A 22,500-nucleotide genomic window follows, 5' to 3' on the forward strand; every position below is an offset into this window, starting at 1 on the left:
CGTCTCATTGCTCACCTCTGCTCGTGGCGTGAGGGATGGTGTTTACAGGAAAGTTCCCACGCCATTCATCACGCACAGGCCCAGCCGCCTCATCCGCCACACGAGGGCATATCCGTCTGTGTCACATCCCTTGCCCGTGCGTGTCTCTCCATTCTTCATTTATTAATGCAAAGGGAAATGACAGTCATGGCGTTAGTCTCCGTGCTGACATATGGCTTGTACTGGGACAGGTGTCCGCTGTGACTTTCAGAAGCTCCACGTTTGTGCTTATGCAGTGGTACCCATCTTCCTTCCTCACAATCCCCACACACACACACACACACTCTCTCTCTCTCTCTCTCTCTCTCTCTCTCTCTCTCTCTCTCTCTCTCTCTCTCTCTCTCTCTCTCTCTCTCTCTCTCTGTCATAGAAACTCTAACTGCGTTGGTGTCCAGAGGCGAGCAGTAGGGGTGTGTGTGCAGGATGTTGATTCATTCCTCACGTGTTCATACAGTCCACTGTAATGGGAAAAATATCTCTTGCTGGCTTCTGCTTCTAATTAGAATGAATTTAGGTGGAATGCAGTGGATGCAATAATGTCAACCTGGCATCACACCTCTGTCCTCCATCACTCTTCCTTCTCTCCTCTCCTCTCCTCTTCCTTTCCTCACTCCCTCCATCTCTTGGCTGGATGGCGGTGGTCATCTGTGCACAGCGTGACCTCTCCAGGCCCCTGGGGGCCGATCGAAGCCTCCCAGTCGACGCACTCGGCCTGTAATTGAGGCAGTAGCTGTGCTCCCTGTCTGCTGTTTGGCCCCCAGGCGCCAGCTTTCATTTCAACTTCTGTGCAGTAGTCCACCACAGTCTGAGCCTTAATAAAAAATATGATAATTTGACGTTAGCCCTCGTGCCGCAGGTGTATTGCCCATGTATTTGCCTCTTTCACTCTCTCTCTCCCACTGTGTGTGTGTGTGTGTGTGTGTGTGTGTGTGTGTGTGTGTGTGTGTGTGTGTGTGTGTGTGTGCACATTTGCCACGTTCTACCTTGCAGCCTCTGTAGCTGTTCAGTCTTGCATTAAGAGCAAATGCTGACATAAATAGTGTTCTTTTTGAGTCATTATCACAACTAATATGACAACCTCATTGTATAATAAATTCCAGTAAACCATAACTTTATGTGCTTTAAGTCTTTTTGACAAAAGGGGCCGAGGGTCTGCTTATTTTTCATATAATACCATTAATCCACACATTATCCTGGATAATCCCTTTTAGGCTAAGTGTGGTTGGAACTGTAGCATGATGGGAGCCCTGCATAAGCACACCTCTGTGTTGACGGCAGCCAGAGTCAGTGGAATGGAATAGAACAGATCAAAGTTAAAGTGTATCTGAAGTGGCCCTGCCCTCTATACAAATGTCCTGCAATGTTCTCTTCGGAGGGGCTTCTCACAGGCGCCCTATGATGCTGCTGCACTGCTTTGCTGCTGCTGTGTGATCCATGCAGAAGGGTGTGTGTGTGTGTGTGTGGGGGGGGGGGGGGGGGGTGCAATTTGTGGTGGGCTGTGATGTGTGTAGTGTGTGCAATTTGCCAAATTGCTACAGGAACAAGAAACAATATTGAAATGTGTATTCAGATGTTACTCCAGAGTAACGTTGTTCCTCGTGTGTGTGTGTGTGTGTGTGTGTGTAGACTGTAGGGAAATCCTGCTGCCCCTGATGACCGATCAGCTGAAACTGCACCTGGAGCAGCATGAAGAGCTAGAGGCCTGCTGCCAACTCCTCAGCAACATCCTTGAGGTGCTCTACCGCACTGATGTGGTAAGTGAACACACACACACGCACACACACACACACACACACACACACACACACGTGTGGTTGTGCATAGTTTGTTTAATCATCTCAGAGCTCAAGCAGAGTTGTGTGATTGTGGATAGAGGAATATAACCTTCATTACTGCGGCTCTCCCCGTTTCTCTGTTTCCCTCTTCCTGTCTCCCCCAGTTAATCACTGCACTCCAGCATACATCACAAACAAATGATTATTTCATGGACACCATCTGAATAATGTAGCGTCTCATTGGCAAAGCCCCTTTTTTATTAAACAAGTTAAGGAAGGGCATAACAACACTCTGTATAAACACATACACACACACACACACACACACACACACACACACACACACACACACACACACACACACACACACACACACACACACACACATATTCCTCTGCTGAGGGTGATGTCTTGCAGTGTGGTCTGATAGGTGGGGTGCTCTGTGGGTTTTGTGCTCCTTCACGGCGTTGGGAGATGAAGGCCTCTTTGTAGTGATAACGAAAGTTGAATGACGTCGGATGCGCGTCATGAATGACGCACGGACACCTGCCATAACCAAACAAACACACACACACTCATAAACACACATTTTACCCAGTCGCACACACACACACACACACACACACACACACACACACACACAGCAGTATGCCAAAGCCTCCGCAGAGTATGTTGGAGCTTACTGAAATAGCAGTGTGAATAATTTAACGTCTGGCGAGAAGTGGTCCTGTGATGGTTTCCCACTACAGCACAGACTCTCTCTTTTTTACACACACACACACACACACACACACACACACACACACACACACACACACACACACACACACACACAGAGAGAGAGAGCTAGCGGCCAACTGTTGAACTGTGGAGAAACACCCAGCTCTTAGGGATATCTCCTAAGCTCTCAGAAAGTTCCCCACAGATAGACCAGCCTGAGTTCATACAGGCAGCAGAGAGAAGAGTTGTCTGTGTGCATACTGATTACCTCATTTGAAAGATTCTGCATTGATGCAGGACAATTTAGTAGATTATAAAAAATAGAATTAAATTTAAGCAACTAATTAATACTTCATAACTAATGAACTAATTGATGCATTACAATGCACTGGGCTACAACATAATTTGTATTTTGACATGGTTAAACTGTTGGATAATCTTTGGGGGAAAAAAGTTAGCTTTTGAAGTAGTTCTATAAAATATTGCATGCACATTGAATGACCATTATGAAAATGTGCTGTGTAAATATAATTGAACTTGAGCTTGAACTTGGGGGAAACAATTATGTTTAATGAAATGTGCAATGGTAAAATAGAGTTTAAATCTTAGAGTTTGTATTTATAACAAAATATGGACTTTAAGCATATTTTTAATCAAATCCTTAGTTTTTAAATCATAAGTGAATTGTGAAACCAGTGAAGATCTACGCCTGTGATACTGATAGTCAGAGCAACTAGTTTGAGCAACTGAACCATTTATAACTACAGTATATCACAGGATTGATCACAGCAAAATCACAAAATCCTCCAAAGATTATCTCCCATTAGTCTGTGGCGATCATTTTTTGTTGATCAAAACCTCCATGTTCTCGAATAGCTGGAAATATCACCCAGTGAAGGAAAAACAACAGATCTTGCAGAAGAAAAGAAAAGATTCATTAGTGTATTGGGAGAGTGTGGACAGACCAGGCCTGCACACTAATGCTCAATACTGTCATCGGCACTCTTTATTGTATTGAAGAAGAGAAATTGGTCCCCTGCTGGCTTGTTGTAAAACTTTGAGCAAACAGTGGCGCCTCAGGGGAAGAAAGCTGGTAATTAGCCATGGGTGTCCAGCTTGCCAGAGTCTCTGTGGCGCCGTGCTCAGTCTGTCTGCACTTTGGTGTCAATCTGCGGAGGAGCGATCAATAACAGAGCCACTTCTGGAACATCAGTGTGTTGAGCTGGTGTTTGTTTGTTTGATGTTGGTGTTGGTCTCTTTGAACCCCAGCCAACATGTCCTTTTGTGCCCGTGTCTGTGTTTGTCTGTGGACAAGTCTTTTTGGGCCTGTCTCTTAACACCCCGTTCACACTGCAAGTCTTAATGCTCAATTCGGAGATTTTGCTCAGATTTTTTTTTAAATTGGCTGTTCACATTATCTTTATGTGGCCTATATCAGATCCCAGTGTGAACTATTTGCGGTTTGGAACTGACCCGCATGGGCAAAAGAACAATGACATAACAATAACAATGACTTCAGCTAACTCCCGCGGCGCATAATTGTGACAAATGTTGATGTAGATTGACGTAAAAGTTGCATCATATGATCCCCTTGGTTGTTCACACTGCGGCCACATCGAAACAAATCAGACCTGGTTCTGATTCAGAACCACATATGGAAGTGGTCTAAATCTTATTTGAAAAAATCAGATCTGGGCAAGATTTGAGTGTTCACACACTACTTCTGAAGAAGTCTGACCTGGTCACTTGACCCCCCAAAAATCCGGGCCACTTTTGCCTGCAGTCTGAACGGGTCTACATTTGTATCTTTTGTCCTTCTTTGATTCCTAGTTGTGCGTATACCAGTATGTCCTCCACTAACCTAAATTGTTTTGTATGTGTGTGTGTCTCTGTCTGTCTGTCAGGGTCCAACTCAGTGGCATATCGAGGTCATTATGGAGAAGCTTCTGCGGACAGTCAACCGAACGGTCATCTCCTTGGGTCGAGATTCAGCACTCATAGTAAGCCACACTCTCATGTCTTTCTTCCTCTCTCTCTCTCTCTCTCCCTCTCTCTCTCTGTTTCAGCCATTAAATCCTGCAGTGACATGGTTGATCTTGCGGGCGGTTGCAGTAGGACGAGGCGAGCGCAGCAGCGTGGGTCACATGTTGCCACTCCTCACACTCTCAGATCTCTTTCTCTCGTTCAGCAGACATGAATTATTCCCCCATGTGAGCACACAGCCACACAAACACCCAGAAGAGAAAAAGCAGCATAGTTGGAAAACAACAGCATATTGTAATCAGTTGTACTCAGATCTTTGGCCACTGCTGTGATCTAGCATGAAGCAGAAAAAAAAGGCATTTGAATATCAGCCTCCCTATAATCACTATCAAAAAAAAAAAAAATCGCCAAGCGAAAAGCTCTTTAAAATGGAAGCAGTGAGTTGGAGTTAAAAGAGAGTAATTGATCTTTCAGGTCATGCCTTGTCTCCCTTTTGCCTCCAACCTCCCCGATGTTATGAGTGGGCCTGCAGTAGAAATGCATTCTGATACTGTGCAGAGGCTACATGCATCTCTGTCATCTCCGTCCTTGCAGTTTTTTATTCCAGGATAAACAAGCTCTGTCGCTTGTTTGCTTTAGTGCACTAGAGTCCATCTGCCCAAAGATACCTCTAATTCTATTTGCTGCTTAATGTAGTTAGGCCTCATGTTGGAGAGTGTCATATGAGATGAAAGCATTATGTCTGTTCAGGTTGTTGTACCTCTTATGTGACAGGCGGCTCGGCTGCTCCCTTGTTTATGGTTTTAATGTGCCCCCCCCCCCCCTCCGCACTCTCTGCCAAGCCAGCTGAAAGCACCCAGGCTTTGGGAGCGTCCTCTCAGTGTGAGAGTGCAGCCGCTTCAGAAGAATGGCTCTTTGGCCCCGCTATCGGCACGAGGGCTGGCCAGTCACTGTACGCCGTGTCCAGAGCTCTGTTGTCAGCTCCGTCATACTTTTGCATGGTCCGCTAACTTCCCACCTCCTTTGCATATGCCCATGCCCTCCACATTGACGCATTTATGAACGCCTGAGTCAGTGACCAGCTTGTCATAGTTGGCAGTAGCGTGTGTTTGTGTGTGTGTGAGTGCATGCATGATTTTGTGATTACGTGTGTGTGTGTTAGGATGTGTAGCTGTTTGTGATTCTGCTATGAGCCGTAGGCTGTCAGAGCGGTGCCTAGCTAATTAAGTGATCACAATGGCTGTGCTGAGCAGATACACGCTGCATGCGTTCACTCACATGGGGTCAGCCCCCTTCACGGAAAGCTGAGCAGAGATGCTTAAATAGTTCCCTCCTCTCTCTCTCTCTCTCTCTCTCTCTCTCTCTCTCTCTCTCTCTCTCTCCATCTATCTTATCCTCTTTCTTTCACACTTCTTTCCTTTCTTCTTGTTCAGTGAAAGCACCATGTCTTACTGCTCAATTGCATGAGCCGTCAATGTTTACAGCCTACCGGCAGCTTAGCATCATCCATGCAGAGCGTGTGTGCTGTGGTCGACATAATCACTCCATGCTGTGTGTGTGTGTAAAGGTGTGTGCACTTGTTTGCACTGGCCTTAGGGACATGTTTGTGTGTGTGCATGTGAGGTATGTACTCTGCAGCAGTGTGTAATGCTGTAAGGGCAGCAGCAGTCTCCCTGGCTGTGTTGTGTCCCCTGTCTCTCCCTGTGCAGGCAGAGTGTGCACTTTGGGATGGTTGGATCTATGGACTCTCAATGCTACTTTTAAGCTTTACATTAAAAGCCCTCCATGACTATTTCATGATCAATAAAATCGGCTTGAATTTTTAAAGGGTAGAAGCTAGAGAGAGAGAGAGAGAGAGAGAGAGAGAGAGAGAGAGAGAGAGAGAGAGATTTGTGGATGTTTATGTGTGGATGTGTGTCAAAAATATGTACTTGGGTATCCGTATGTGGGTACTGTGTGTCTCAATGCACCTTTGATTTTGAGTCAAAGTGTGCATCCCTTGTCATTCATTATATGTCAGTCTCTCCCACTCCCTCTCTCCCTCCCTTCCATCTCTCTCTCTCTCTCTCTCTCTCTCTCTCTCGCTCTCTGTGTGTGTTGCAGCATGCATGTTTGTGTGCTGTACTGCAGGACTATACTAAAGGAAGCCCTTCAGATCTCCTGACCTTGTTCCTGTCTGCATCAGCCGTACATTCAGATTTATGCATTAACTTTCCCCCCCCCCCTCTCTCTCTCCCTCTCTCTCTCTCTCTCTCCCCCTCTCTGGTGCCGTCAGCTGAATTCAGATGAGAGCGATCGCTGGAGTTCGTCGCAGCTTTGCAGTTGTTTTTATTTCTGCCTCTTTCCTCTCCTGTCACGAGTGCCGGGTCCTCCCTGTACACGCCTTGGTCTTCCTGCAGTCCTTCTCACATTCCCTCTCTGATCATTTACAGATGAACATGTCTCTGTGTGTAGATATTGCAGATTTACACCTGACTTCTCCATCTTGTTTGTCCACTGCAGTGGGTAGAGACATGATGCTGTGTGAACAGCATAAAGCTACTTCATGCTCGTGCTGACAGCACCAAGCAGCCAAGCTAGATAATAAGATGGTTTGTGTCATGTCTGAGATCTTTCTTTGTTTCTGCATGGTTCTCTGCAATGCGCTTCGCCCCTTAAGAACCTCTTACCTCTACTCTTCCAGAACCTCTCTGTGTTGTCAGTAATGATTTTTCTACTCAGTGTACTGCATATATATCTGTGTGTGTGTGTGTGTGTGTGTGTGTGTGTGTGTGTGTGTGTGTGTGTGTGTGTGTGTGTGTGTGTGTGTGTGTGTGTGTGTGTGTGTGTGTGTGTGAGAGATGCAGGGGGCAAGCTCACTACAGTATATTGATTGGCATCGAGGCCTGATGGGCAGTGGTCTCTCCCCTGCAGCACAGCCGTGTGCAGCCTCAGGTGCTGCAGGGTGGTTGCAGTAATGTTTGGCCAACATTCCCATATTCAAGTAGCACCCAGAGGCAGCCAGGCCTGGACTGGACTTTTGATGCGAGGACGACAGCTCGCATCATGATTGATTGAGCATATTTCAGCCGTCATTGCAGACGGTGTCTGAGCAGTTAAGACCTCGCCACTGATCAGCCCTGACTACTGATCAGACTGTGACATTTCTTAGCTGGGTAATACAAGACATGGCAGGTCTAACAACAGTGAAACACTGGCTGAAGTGTGTTTCTCAAACAGATACATACACATAGAAACACATAGAAATGTGCACATCACATTACCATTCAAAGTGTGTGTGTGTGTGTGTGTGTGTGTGTGAGAGAGAGAGAGAGCTCTGCAGTATACCATGAGAGAGGCTCAAGGTGTACTGTAGAGCATAGAACATCTCTTAAAGGACATTTTCTGCAGGAGTCCTCTAGCACGTAAGCAAGCATGGATTTTGTGATTCAGCCTTACTCCTCCCAGAATGGCTTCTCCCTCCTTCTGTTTGCACTCCAATCTCCTAGTCCAGTACGCCTTCTCTTAAACCCTCATGTCCCTGCCCCATAGATCCCTCTACAAAGCAGGGCTCAAATGCAGGTACCCCAAAGCTTTCACAAAAGCCTTTCCTTGTAACATCACAAGACCTTAAAACATCTTTTGATTTGCCCTTGCCAAGACTTGATCTGTGTTCCCCATGGGAAGCGTCTGGCCTGTTGATACGAGGGACACTTCTACGATTAAACCTGGAGGGAGCAGGAACAAAGGAAAGAAATGCATGTACAAAGCCTCGCCACGCACACTTATTGAGTCTTTTCAACCTCAAAGTATTGGGGCATTCAATTAGCTTGGGGAGGAATAATCGTGTTCTCTAAACCCTGTATTGTTGCTCTCCAAGAAACACACACACACACACACACACACACACCATGCTACTTCTGAAGGCACCTTAAGAATTTCTTTGTTCACTTGATTAAAACCTGGAACATTACAAAATAGCCTTCTGGAGGAATCGGTCACTATTTTCATCTTTTATTTTGTATATTAAATGCCTTTTTGTTTGTTGTTTTTTAAAAACAGTATAAAATACACAATATTGCACATAATAAATCAATTGCACTTCTTTAAGGTACAGAGAAACATCTATATCTGTCTTTTTTTACGCTACAGTAAAACTATTCCAGAATTGAAACCCTTGATATACAAGATAGGAGGTGATAAAGAATAAGATGGAGCCAACAGAAAGCAGAGGGCAGGCGGGTGGCCTGCAGGTCATCTGGAACTCCAACTGGACCCAGCTGTGTTGTATCTCCATGTCTGTGTTGTGGTGTTCATCTGGAGAGACTGGATCAGTATGCCCTTTTTTAACAACACTTTGGCATGGTTTCCTGTATGGGGCAGTGCTTTTTGGCTTTGTGTACTAGAACAGTATTCTCTGCTAGCTGTTGAGTTCAGTTGATCCCTATCAAACTACTCCTCTCTCGCTCTCTCACTCTGAAATGTCATTAGCCCTGTTGCGCTGTACAACATAGAAATCACCTCACATCAAACAAGCTAATTTCTTTCTGTAGTTTTCTAGCCATTGCTTTTACAAATCAACATGGGCTGCTAGGCTTTTGAAACAACAATTATAATATTAATCATATTATTAATAATTTTAGATTTCACATTTTATAAATTGCTACTTGTTATGTATTTGCTGGAAAAGCTAAAAAAAATCAGTGGATTTCAACTGGTCTGTAAAAAGCATGCAAGGCAGCAGCTTGCACACGGCACCAACATGAGCTTTTTTTTTTTTTTACTAACGGGACACAGTCATTCCTGATTCACCTGGTGTGTGTGTGTGTGTGTGTGTGTGTGGGTGTGTGGGTGTCTGGACAGCTGTTTGTGAACACACTGTGTGTGGTTTTGAATAGCAGGAAACTATAGCATCCCTGCAAGGACAGTCATGACCAGTCACTTCCTCTGGAGTGTAATGGTGGATGGTTGTCCATCGCACACTCTGCCCTGATGGTGGGAGAAGTTTTCTTTTTTCAGTGCACATTTTTTGTGTGTGTGTGTGAACGGACAGTGTGATGACTGACTAGCATAGCGTGTGCATGAGAGGTTGTTTACTGTGGGTTTAAATATTTAACATGGGCAAACCCTTTAGTTTAAATAATGTGTACATTTAAAGTCAACATTTCTTTGCCTAATGGCTTCAGATAAACAGATTATGAGAGTTGAGTGAATGTGAAATTAAGAATCGTATCAAAATCATTTGCTGTTACCAAATATGTAATCAATTTGACAGCAGCCTCACAGTCCAATAAATCTGATAAGTGAGATATAGTTTATATATGTTTATAGAAAAGCATGTCGTTTCGTAGATGCTTTAACAGATGAAACTAGAAAAATAAGTGTTCGTTGTGTATTCTGTATAGTTTCTTCTTTTCAAAGTCAGTGGATGAAGTGAAATGTACTAGAGATCCAGATCTACAAACTCCCATCAGTCAAAACCTCTTCTCCACCACTGTCTCAGGTTATCAAAATATAATCCACATCTGTCCTGATATTTGTGATGGCTCCTCCATTAGTCCTCTTCTTGTTCTGCAGAATGATCACTCTTCTTACCTTAGTCTTAAGGGACCATGTCTCTCAGCCACTCTGAAATTTGTGCTTTGTCATTATGCTGATATGCTGTTAGTGTAGATTATTCAAAAAAGAAAAATGAGACTGCTCTCTCCTTTCGATCAGCCATCTCCTGTTGCTTGTTTCCAATAAGAGAGTAATGAAATGTCCCATTCAAATGAAGCTCAAACAGTAATTAAAAGAGGTATTTGTAGCCTATAATTACCGAATTGTAAGTCCATAGGCATGAACCGCATGAGAAAAAAAAAAAGATCAAGTTAATCCAATTTTGCTTCTCACCTTGCTGATCTGCAAGTAAGTTGCCGTGGTGTAATTTCACGCTCAACATCAGGAAATTAGTTCAAAAATAAAATTCAATCCTTTTTGGGAACCGTGACCAAAAAAGCAAACAAATCAATTGTCAGCAACACTGTGACAGTCTCCCCCCCTCCGTCCTGCGCTCAGTGCAGCCCATGTCATTTGACCTCCAGGTGGAGAACTCCCGGGTGCGGACCGAGCAGAGTCGTGGGTCATTGGCTGTCAGAACCGCTGGTTCTAACTTCTTATTTGAAATATATTCATTTACTGTCTGGATCCAAGTGAAGAGTTGATGAGTGAGCGGGGCTTGGGGCCCAGGGGCCTCGTCCTCATGGAGGGCGTCGGGGTGGGTGCGGAGTGCTGGGTGGAGTCAGAGGAACCAGAGTTTCCAGCGCCCGTGCTTCTTGGCCTCGGCTTTGGCCTTGCGCTTGGGGGTGGAGGTGAACGCTTCGTGGCTGTAAGGCAGGGAGGGGAAGGGCGAGTCGTCGGTGGGGCACAGGCGCTTCATCAGCGGCTGCAGCTTGTCCTCCTGCTGCTTGAAGTCCAGCTCCACACTGCCAACACAAACACACACACACACACACACACACACACACACACACACACACATACACAGAAACACACACAGAAACATAGTGTCAAACACAAGCATGATGCCATCACATGTTGTCCACTACCACTCTGTGTTAAGACAACATACAGAAAGTGCAACTAATAACTGATTCAAGTAGAAACTTCTACTATTTTGATAGCACCATAGACACGTCATTCATTGTAATCTTTGGCAGCAAGAGAACTTTGTGAGCCTTGATGTATTATTCAGGCAGAAATGATGGATTCAGGTGGTGAACAGAGTTTTGCTCCGTGCTGCACTGCAGGAAAGAACAAGTAGAAAAGCCCAACCTGCCCGTTGGAGCCTACTGACGTAAGAGCTGGCCAGCCCTAATGTCTGAGCTGAATAGGATTTGCTCATAATTCATAGTCTGTCAGCACAACCTGGGTTTGTGCATCTCAGAGGAGAAATGTGTGGTGCAATGCTGTGAGAACATCTGTGTGTACATGTGCCAGTGTGTGTTTGAGAGAGAGTGTGTGTGTGTGTGTGCGTCTGTGTGTGGGTATTTTTATATCTGTCTCTTTCAGTCTTCCCAGGCGCACGCCATTGTGGCTGTGAGTCAGGCCTCATCGGGATCAGTGTGTTCCTGTGGGACCCATGGCCCCTGTGCCTGGGTGTGACCTCCAACACTCGGCTCTGGCCTCCGCTTGCACCCCCCCACCCCCACCCTGTCCTGACCTGTATCTTTCCCCCCGACTGAACAGGGCACACTCATTTGCCTTTATTACCCTCAAACGCCCCATCCGCGCCTCGTGTCACTCTGCCTGCATTGCATCAGCCGCTGCCCACTTTTAATCATGACTCGCATTTGGTTGGGTAAACAGGATTATTTTTAGTATAGGAAAAGGTCACCGTAGGTGGAAGCAATAACATTCAATTTACTGAGGCCCCGGTAATAGCCTGGTATTTAGAGCTATGAGACGCACAGTCACAGGTTAGCAGGAGGCTGCACTGTGGACCCGCCTCGTCTCCCATGGCATCCTTCAGTGCAGGACACCGGCCGGCCCGACTGCGAGATCAGCCGGCCGCTTGTCCCTCTAAGGTCAACTAAAGAGCAGCTCTTGGGTGGTTGCTTACAGCAAGTGGAGGTTGCAGCTCGTCCTTGTGTGAAGGACTTTTCCTCTCGGCCTGAATCGTAACGCTCAACACCCTTCATTCTCAATGGCAGTGTTGTCGGAATTGGTTCTGTTGTGAATTGTCACCAGTCAGAGCTCCATATGCCAGTAGCGATGTTGTTTACTATTGGGAGGCGGAGAATATGAAAAGGAAGTAGTAGCTTATACTAGTGCTTGCCGTTGTGATGCGTACTGTGCAGTGATGTTGGTAAGTGGGGTATGGAGTGGTGGAGGGGGGAGGTTTATCTCAGTGAGCCTTCATCCAAGGGTATGGTAATCTGTCGCCCACCACCTCACCGCCTGCTGCTGCCACGCTGAGCTAAATGCAGAGGTTAAAGCGCTTGGACCGGCGAGTGAGAAGAACTTAATCCACTAAAGCACTCTCCTGCCCACCCACTCTCCTTGGACTAAGGAGGCTGTGGTTCAAAGGGATACAGAGCTCTCTCCCTTCCTCGCTCACTCACTCTCTCTCTTGTTCATGCATTTTGACTGTGTGTGTGTGTGTGTGTGTGTGTGTGTGTGTGTGTGTGTGTGTGTATGTGCATGTGCCTGTGTGTGTGTGTGTGTGTGTGTGCGTGTGTGTGTGCTTGTGCATGTTTGTGCGTGTGTGGCCAGGCAAGCCGGGGTAAAGCCTGGATAGTATTATTCCAACCAAGGTCCAAGCTCTCAGGCTTTGGCTACAAAGCTGATTGGTTGATTAAGAGGAGACAGTGCAGCCATCTTATCAGGCTTTCTTCAGGGCACTCATTCTAAACTCTAATGCTTTTGTCTGGGTCTGACCTTGTGAAGGAAGCGAGAAACTTAGATCTTGCCACTGACATATCTTTCTTTTTTCTTTTTAACAGCAGTTTCAGGTGAAAGGAATCTGGATACATTTTTAGTGCTTTATTCCTCTTAAATCCCCCAGCAATGAGAAGCCATGTATGTCAGCACTGAGAAGTTATTGAGAGCTGGAACCCCAAGGACTGATATTTGACTGCATTATACAGTGTGTGTTAGCTCAGCTCCCTAAGCATTAGAACAGTCTCATTCCTCTTCTGGAGTGTTGCAACATTACTAGTGTAGGTCCAGACTTTGAAGAAAACTAGACTAAGGAAAACTCAAATTTGCCTTTGAGCCTCACAGGTCTCTCAAATGTGTAGGCACACCGGTAATGGTTTTGTACACAGGGAGAACCAAGGTAATTTCTGGATTTTCATATCCTATTTTCAAACTTAAATGCACAGCAGGGTGACATCTGTGTGTGTGTGTCGGTGTGTATGTCTGTGTTTGCCAGAGAAGTGAATGTTTTGGGCTGGTATTGGACAGTCAGCACTTTTCAGCTCTGTGAGTCAGGACTTTACAAGAAGGCAGAGTGCACTGTGCCTATTAGCAAATGAATCACTCTGCAGAGCCGCGTAATTACAGCCTCATCAATCCAGCCCTGTTTGCCGCCCTGTTAGGGCCGCGGGCTTCATGTCAACTGCACAGGAGACACCCGTAGAGGAGCCAGTGTCCAATAACCTGGTCAAGAAAGCAAGGTGGCTGATAAAAAGCAGCATTGGACAAACCTCAGAAATGTGTTTCAATCTCAGTGTAGAGACACATTTAAAGGTACACTATGCAGGTTTTTTTAGCTTAATATGCAAGTTTTTTTTGCTTAATTTACCTTCATCTAACAGCTTCAGAGTCATTGGAATGGTTATATGACTTTTTTCGGGTTGAATGGTGGCCATCTTGCTTCCCCCTAGCGCCTGTGAGCGGAAAAAACACCTTTGCAACTGTGGGCCGGTGGCCGATGGCCTCAGTGTCAGGAAGTATAACGAGTGTAACGAATTGCTTTATTGCATTCAAATACACATGCAGGCACCGGCTAGAAAAAGGTAGCGATGGAGTTTCTCAGACATTAGTCATGACCGAGCCAGCGAAAAAGAAGCATAAACCGAGAAAACAGTAAGGAAATTGCCAATACTGCATAGTTTACCTTTAAAGGGAGGGTGGTACAAAACAATGTTTTGGGTTTTAAGAGGATGTGAAAAGTGTGGGTAGCTGTAAATATGGGTATGCACTATTTTGGGACTTGCATGTCATTGTAATAAAAAAATAAAACAGCAAGTATAGTTACTGAAAATTAGATTTCAATCTAATGCTAATAAAGAATTTCTAGGCTACCAAAGCTTTTCAAATGTACCTATACATTTAATTTAGGTAGGTATATTTGTGTTACCCTGTATATATCTGTAATTGTGTACATTTAATATAAATCTGAGTTTACAATATTTAATTGAAAATCTCAGTCACTTTATTGACAATGATGTTGCCCATACACTAGACAACTTTGAGTTTTATAGTCACAAACTATGATTTTGCAAAGAGGTCACTATTTAGAAGACTGCCACTAGATTCTTTCCAGTTATTCACCATTGTGCACCAGATATCAACACAAACTCAATGAGGCTTGAATAAACAACACATAACCTAATCATAGCCAGCATTGTTACATGTGCGACATCCCCAACCTGCAGTGTTGTGTATAATGACATCAAATGACCTCACGTTGTCACCATATGTGGGATTTTGTGAAGGTAAAGTGTTTAGATGTATAGAAGTAATTTTGGGCATTTCATTTGATTTCAATAGTTTCAATAATCCTGTATGACTGTACTGCTTCCTGTCTGGTCCTGGAGAGAGCTCACTTATTGTTTTTTCCATTTTTTTTATTGTTTTTTTTTTTATTGTTCATCCACATCACTATTTGCATGAGCCGAGACTGAAAGACTAACGTCAAGACAAGAAAAGCCCTTACACTAAACCGTTAAGATGACAGGAATGCACCACAACTGCAGTAAAACTCCCATAATTTCATTCCGACTTTAGAAATTAAGTCTCCAACCATGAAATTGCTTGAAAACCGCATGGTGTAAGCCCAGCATAAGATGTGCAATCAAAAGGCAACTCTTTTGCTCTGAGGAGGTTGGTGATAAGAAGAGGCAGGTAAATCTAGACAGACGAGTGGAGTCAAGCAAGCACAAGGTGCCAACGTGATGAATTTGTGCATATTGTCTTTCTTCAGTGAATATGCCACCCCTACCACAAGCACAGATAATACTGCGATGTTTCTGAAAGACACATGAAGTGACATCGCAGAAGCCTTTTGAATTATAAATGAAGCTTGCATGTCTTTTTCCTGAGGAAATGCAAAAGGGCTGTCTCACTGTGTAATAAGGAGTTCCTCAGTTATCCAAATTAACTTTGAATTGTGTTGGCCTCATTTCTCAGGTGCGTGTCCTCAGCGTTTTTAATTCATAGTGTCGTCCTATTGAAAGCACAGGACTAAACTCCAGGAGAGACACTGAATTGAGGCAGGAGCGCTTAACTGTGCAGAACACCTCCACGCTAGCTTTGATGGCGCTTATTCCCTGCTCAGAGACCTTTGTTTATTCAATCATTTCTGCCTGATGGCCAGGCGTCTTGCGTAACATAGCGGGCCGTGGCACTGGGTAGAGATGGAGAGGGACTCGGAGAGAGGGAGGGGGACTGCAAGAGAGAGGCTTGCTGTATTTGCCTGTTTCTAAGCTGTAATTAGTCACCAAAAGGCGTTGAAAAGCATGCATACCCCCCTGCCATTGTAGCTCTCCTTCTCACCACACAGCTTAGAGCAGCTTTTCCTCTTCAGTCGACACTCCATTCAGAGAGAGTGAGAGATGATTCCACCCCTCTCTGCCCTTTGAAATAAGCTTATTACTGCAGATATGCTCCGTCCCATCCTCTTGGCAACAATTTAATATCAGGGATGAACATGTGCTTGTAAGCGTTGTACAAAGCTTATGTTCACCACATATCCACCATAGGTGTCTCTTGCGCTTAATGTTAATTGCATTAGAGCACCCCCTACCACACACACACACACACACACACACACACACACACACACACACACACACCGCCTCTCTTTCTCACCACGTTGCCATAACTGGTTGTCCCTGCTTAGATACTGCTTTCTTTCATTTCATCCATGTTCTTTTCCTCCCCCCCCCCCCCCCCCCCCCCCCGGTCTGTGTTGGGGAAGACCAGTGGATGTCTCTGTTGAATTCCCAGTATAAATCATTCATCTCACAAGTGTCTCTCTGGTGGATCTCCTCACAGCTGTCACGGCTATTGTGAGCGCGCGCAGCCCGACAGTGTCCTCTGCTGATGGTGGGAATACTGCAGTGTTTTCATGTGTGAGGGGCTCATTAAAATGGAACATCTGCATGTTCTGAGCTACTGTAACGCACACATGTTCCATTCCCATGGCACCTCGGGGGCTCCGAGCCATCGTGTTGGACGCTCATGTTATATTTTTTACGCACACTGAAGTGTGTGTGTGTGTGTGTGTGTGTGTGTGTGTGTGTGTCCTACCGGCAGACTAATCTAACCCTACACAGGCAGACCTGCCAACCTGCACACATTTTGCGTAGCAACCACACAGTATCAAAGTACTCCGGTACGATTTTTTACTTAAAACTACAGTACATGAAAACAAGCAAACATCCAACTTCTCTGGAAAACTCCCTGGAGCGTGTGAATTAGAATCTCCCGCAGATCTATTTCATGCAAGGGTGCGAGAAAGTGACCAGTGAGAATGACAGACAGAGCTACACTATGGTAGTGATGTTGGAGGTGTGTAGCCCAGAACACTTCAGCTCTGTTCCAGCAGAGTCAGCTCTGGGAGCACACACACTCATTAGCAAAGGGACCGAGTGAGGAGATAATCATCTCCTCTCTGAAAGAAAGATTCAAAAGTCTCATAATGAAAGATTCATTATTCATTAGACTGGCACCTCTCTCTTATCACTCCTCAGCCCCTCACCGCCACCGTCACCGCACTGCTCACCACCATGCCCTGAATTACCTCCTTCATCAAGGTGGGGCTTGGACACACACACAACCACACACACACACAGCGTCATTTCACATGCTCATGCTCCCATTAGGATACATTCATCATCTGGTAAAGGTGCACTCCATGATCATAAGATCATACACTTTTGGTCAAATTAAGCCAAGTGCTCCTGACACTTCACTAGCTCTGTGTGTTGTTGGTACTAAAGATGGGAGCCATAAACAGTCCATAAACACTCCCACACAATCAGCACAGTGCCTCAGGATCACAGAAGGGAGAGGTGTGATTTGATGGCTGTTGGGCTCCAATATTAAGTTGGCACTCTGCGTGGCATTGATGTTGTGTGATACGGAGTGGTGCTGCTTTGAGGCAGGTCTAGTGATTTGTTTATTAATGTTGTCTTGATATCAGGTGAATATGAAAGCCCTGAACAGTTGATTTCTCCCATCATTATTTTGTCACTTGATCTGACAAGAACATATTTTATAGCTTTGATCGGTATGGTGTCTGAAAACACACACACCATATTCTTCTGAACCTGCCCCTCCTTTCTCCCCCCACACATTCCACCAGCCTCAGACTCCCAAGTATCTCAGTATCTATGGCAACCAGCTGCCACAGTCAAAAGCCAGGCTATAGTGTTCAGTGTGCAAAACATTACAGTAGGACAAAGCGAGGGATCGGCTATAAGGCAATAGCAGTGACTGGCCAGACAGCGCTTGAGTATCATTCATGAGCAGTGAAGTAATCAGCTCCGCTGGCTTTAGTTCTGCTTCATGGTAACTCAGTTTTGCAGAGGGAAATAAACAAGCAAACACTCACACAAACAAACAAACATTTCTCCTTCCCCTCGCTGGCTGTGGATAAAACTGTAGCTGTGCACTCCCAGAGCTTATGTGGGAGACATTTGTGTTTGTGTACGTTAGCTAGCTGCGCTAGCTCAAGCTTGATGCTTATCGTTGGATGCGACTGGTCTTTAATTATTCCCAGAAATGTTATCGGCTGGAAATGATCTTCAATTAATGAGTCATTAGACATGAGCTGCTGAGCTGCAGATCGGCCCAGTAGATGGGAAGGGACTCCTGTTTGTTTATCTGAGGAGCGGGCCAAGTCACAGACTAAACTTAATGAAATTATACTGTATTTTGGACTAATGGGATTGACAGCCTGACGTCGGAATTTGCCCTTTTTTTTAGCGACATTTTCTTCAGCTGAGATAAGCTGTGTGTGATTTTTGCTGTGAGGTCTAGTTAACAGCTAACATATCACCAGCTGCAAACCAAGCCCATACTTAAGAATTGATTCAGCTTTACTGATTATGCTGTACTGTGAGCTGAAATAAAGTGGTCATCTGAGATGGGTGAAAATGGTCCCTCTCTGGGCCAGCTGCCTGTCTGTACCTGGTGGTGCGGTCACCAGCCTTAGTCCACGTGTATTGTGTGCGGTGACTAAATTAGATTACATCCTTTCTGGATGAACAAAGGGCCAAGGAGGTGGTGCGGTTGAAAGCGGCCTCCTAAAATTCAGACACAGAGCCCTTTTTAAATCCGCTATCATGCCACCACTCTCTTTATGTGCCATTTGGTGTTCCTCTGGCCCAGATTATGGATCACCCTGGGAAAATGAAATGAAAGTGCAATCATCATTTCTGCCCCCTATTTCCCTTTCATGGACATCGCATTAAGCAATCTGGCTGTGCCCAGCCCTGTTATATTATTGCCATCTTTTGGAAATGGAGGGAAGGACTGAAGTAGGAAGGAGGGTGATTGAGAAAGTGAAAGTAAGATGGATGAACGGAACACTGACTTAGTGTTGGAGCGAAGGAAAGAGGAAGGCGGGAGGAGGAACGCGGGAGCGGAAAAGGCTGGTGCCGTGCGGGAAATGTGTCCCCTTATTTACCGGTGTGGCGTGTCGGCGAGTGAGCGAGGCCATTGATCTGAGCGCTGGTGCCCCTGGGCCAGGCCGGGGATATGAGGATACAGTAGCCCACCACCAGCACTGTGTGTGCTCAGCTCCAGCTCTTTGCTGAAGTGCATTACGATGATTTATGAGCACACACAGCCCAGGACTCGGTTTGATCAGTAAACGAGTTTGATAATAAACAGAGGGATGAGTGATTTACCACTGGCTTGTCTCCTCACACGCACGCACACACACACACACACACACACACACACACACACACACACACACAGGCAGAGATACGATACTCTGCAACGCATTTATGTAGATATAGGTCTCCTCACTCACTGTAGTGCTGCATACATACCTGCACTTATTCATTTGTATGCAGGCACATTTGCCCATAGACAAAATCACACATCCATACATTTGTATACTATATGCTGCCTGCTCAGCATCCACAGCCTATACTGATATCCAGCGACAGATCGTGGGTGAGCGCATGTGTGAAGATGAATGAGCTTGTAGGGACACCCATGCACTGAAGACGCATATTTTCATATTTACATATTTTCCTGTGTCTGTGCCTTTGATCACGAGCCAGGAAAAAAGATGTATTTCATTGTAAGCTGTTCTCTCCTTTCATATATCTTACTGTCAAAGTCTCCCTTTCTCACTCGCTTTTTTCACATATGCCTATATAAATGTACACACACACACACACACACACACACACACACACACACACACACACACACAGCGTTTGGATAGACCGGAGAGAGGTGGTTTTGGTGTATCTGTGTATAATTAGATTGCCTTTTTAATCCTTGCCCTCTGAATGAGGCTGCTAAATTGGATTCCATGTCCTGTGCTAGGAATACAGTGTACCATCTTATTTCCCTTGATGTCTGCTGCTGTTGTTTTTTTACAAATAGACACATGGCATGTGTCGTTTCCCAAACATCTCTTTGGACCCAAAGGCCGCTGCTGTTGTCAGGGCGATGTTGGCGAGGCTGTGTGCGTTGGCGTGAGGGCCAGAACAGCGCTGTGTCAGCTGTAGCAACACGCACCCGTTGCAGCCTCCCTCCGCCGCATCACACGGCCCATATGCTCTGCTAACGGCACGCAGATTTGCCATCCTCGGGGTCCCCTCTGTGTGTTCATCAATCCTGCTGCGCAGGTTGCGGGAGACGAAGGGATGTGACTTCTTCTCTTTCATTTGCTCTACTCTATCCCTTTTTTACTTTGTGAGTCTATCATGCTGGAGACACTCTGAGGGTGAGCTTGTCACTTTGATGGCTCTGCTCACTGCACACAATCTGAACCATTTGAACAAGTGATTTTATTTGTTTGGGTAATGGTTGTATATTGATATAGGTTTTGACCATCAATTTCTTCCCCTCACTCTCAATATGTGGTAGCAGCAGCAATATGTGGTGCGAATTCAGCGCTGTGAACATGCTTCTCACCTCCACCACCAGTGCTGCTACTGACAGACGGACAGACAGATGAGGGTGGGGGTGGGCAGGTGGGGGTGGGGGTATTAGTGTCTCACCCTTGGCCCTGCTGGTGCTGAGCAGCCAGTAGGAAGGCTGCTGTCTCTAAATAGACTTGCACCTCTGATGGAGTGATGAGCAGCAGAGACACAAAAAGAACTGTCAGGAGCATGTCAAGCCACCTGCACAGGCCCCTTCTGAGAAGCCATCCCTCTCCCTCCCTTTCAGTCATGCAGTGCTGGGAATGCTGCTAGCTTGTGCTAATTACATGTATGGCTATAAGGCAACTGAAAATGCTGCCTGTTCTTAGTAATTAGCCGATTAATGCTTTTGCTTTCACACAGGCGCTCTCGCTCTCCCTGGCACACACACTTCAAAATGTACACCGTACTTAGAAAGTCAGGACTGAGGGCAAGAATATGTTAAAAGCGCTCACTGCCATTGTACACCCTTAGCTGGGAACATCAAAGTTAGCCATGTCTGTTCACCTCTGAACACTCAGCTTTGCTTTCCGGCCCTGCAGATGTTGGCTCTTTGGTATGTGTGTTGTGTGAGCAAGTATGATGTACAGTTTAAACGCTTCCTTAGGTAAAGGATTTATGAGTCTGACTGGTTAGCTCAGAAGTTCTTTACTCGACTCCTTAATGTCGTCCGGAATGGAAAGATCCCTCTGGGACACCCTAATACCCATAAGCCCCAGGCTGAACGCACCCCAGAGACCCATCCATGTGGTCAGGAGAGGGAAATGGGTCCCTCTTTGCCCTGAGGGTGTGTGTGTGTGTGTGTGTGTGTGTGTGTGTGTGAGTGTGTGTGTGTGTGAGCTCCTCGACCAGCTTGTCCCACAACACAGACAGGGGTAGAGAGCGGTGTCTTCGTGCACTGCTTGAGGTGTTTGTGGCTGCACTGCTCTGGGAGGTCTGAGGCAGCCGTGTGTAGCTCAGTTAGCATATCTGATGGTGCAGAGCTCCATGCTCTCCCCTTTCCCTCTCCCTTGCGTGACTGCCTATCCAGCTTCACACTCTTAAATACTTCAGTTGCCCTTCTCTCTCTCTGTCTTTGTTTCACTCTCTCTCTTTCTCTCTCTCTCTCTCACACACACACACACACACAGAGCATCTTGGCAAACCTCAGCTGCAGCTCTGTGTGAAGTTGTTTTAACCCATGTTTTATGGAAGTGTTTGTGAGACATGGAGGCTCACTGTGACCTCAATAGCATCTGACTGTGAGTGGGGGAAAAGGTCTGCGCAGACAGCTCAGTACCATGACAAAGCAGTTTTTTTTTTTTCTGCTGCAACACTTAACAGAGACGAAAGAGCTTCAGGCATTTTGTTTCCTCATCAGCAGCTCTCCCATGCTCAGCTCACTGCTATCCAGTTCTGTTATATCCATGATCAGCTCATTCTCACTTTCGTGCTTTGAATTGCCCCATCAAGATGGCATGCATGTGTGTGTGTGTGTGTGTGTGTGTGCGTTTGAGTGTGTGTGTGTGAGTGTGCTATAGAGAGAGACAGAGCATGAGCGAGTATGTTGGAGCATTTGTGTGGATTTGCACATGCATCTCTCCTCATGGCTCACAGGCCACTCTGATGTCCCTTGTTCCGGCAGGCGCCCCACACTTGTCTTATCCCTGACCTCCCTTTTAGTGCTAGAGGACAACACGAGTTTGTGTGTTCCGGACAAAGAGGGGGGGGGGGGGGGGGTTCGAAAACAAAAGTAGCCACCAACCTGTAAATAATGCATGCGCTGTTCCGACACGTGTCGCAGTTGGCCGTGTCCTGTCCCGTTCGATAGGAGAGCCTGCGGGGAGATAAGAGGGGGAATGAGTAATTACGAGGCCTTGTTTAGCCGCTCCCTGCCCATTTGCTGCCTGTCTCGTCCGCTTCGTCATTCTTCATTATCTGGCCGACGCTAACGCCGCCCCCGCGCCCACCTCGCCTATATTCCCTCCATCACCGCCGCTGACGCCGGAGGACACAGATGACAGAGAGAGAGAGAGAGAGAGAGAGCGCGTGCTTAGCAGGTGGAGGAGGACAAAGAAGGAGGAGAGGATGGGGGGATGGAGACGGGAGATGCAATAATCTAGTTGTGGTGCCGAAGTGAGGAA

At 46.0% G+C, this 22,500-nt stretch overlaps 2 protein-coding genes across 3 annotated transcripts in view; one reads left to right on the forward strand and one right to left on the reverse strand.

Moving 5' to 3' along the window:
* dock1 (dedicator of cytokinesis 1) overlaps window positions 1–22,500 on the forward strand; it is a 216,565-nt gene that overhangs the window by 82,745 nt on the left and 111,320 nt on the right. The window contains 2 exon segments of the mRNA XM_042082672.1: window positions 1,666–1,793; window positions 4,439–4,534. Coding sequence (XP_041938606.1) covers window positions 1,666–1,793; window positions 4,439–4,534 — 224 coding nt within the window.
* Window positions 8,936–22,500, reverse strand: part of LOC121700033 (inhibitory synaptic factor 2A) — a 34,691-nt gene continuing 21,126 nt past the window's right edge. The window contains exons 3-4 of one of the 2 annotated variants that reach the window (XM_042082673.1): window positions 22,122–22,193; window positions 8,936–10,960 (exon numbers count right to left, since the gene is read on the reverse strand). In XM_042082673.1, coding sequence (XP_041938607.1) covers window positions 10,777–10,960; window positions 22,122–22,193 — 256 coding nt within the window. In that variant the 3' untranslated portion in view covers window positions 8,936–10,776. The remainder of the gene's footprint in view (window positions 10,961–22,121; window positions 22,194–22,500) is intronic. The other variant, XM_042082674.1, reaches the window with a different exon arrangement.

The sequence above is a fragment of the Alosa sapidissima genome, chromosome 24, assembly GCF_018492685.1.
Source record: "Alosa sapidissima isolate fAloSap1 chromosome 24, fAloSap1.pri, whole genome shotgun sequence".
In the NCBI taxonomy this organism is placed as follows: Eukaryota; Metazoa; Chordata; class Actinopteri; order Clupeiformes; family Clupeidae; genus Alosa; species Alosa sapidissima.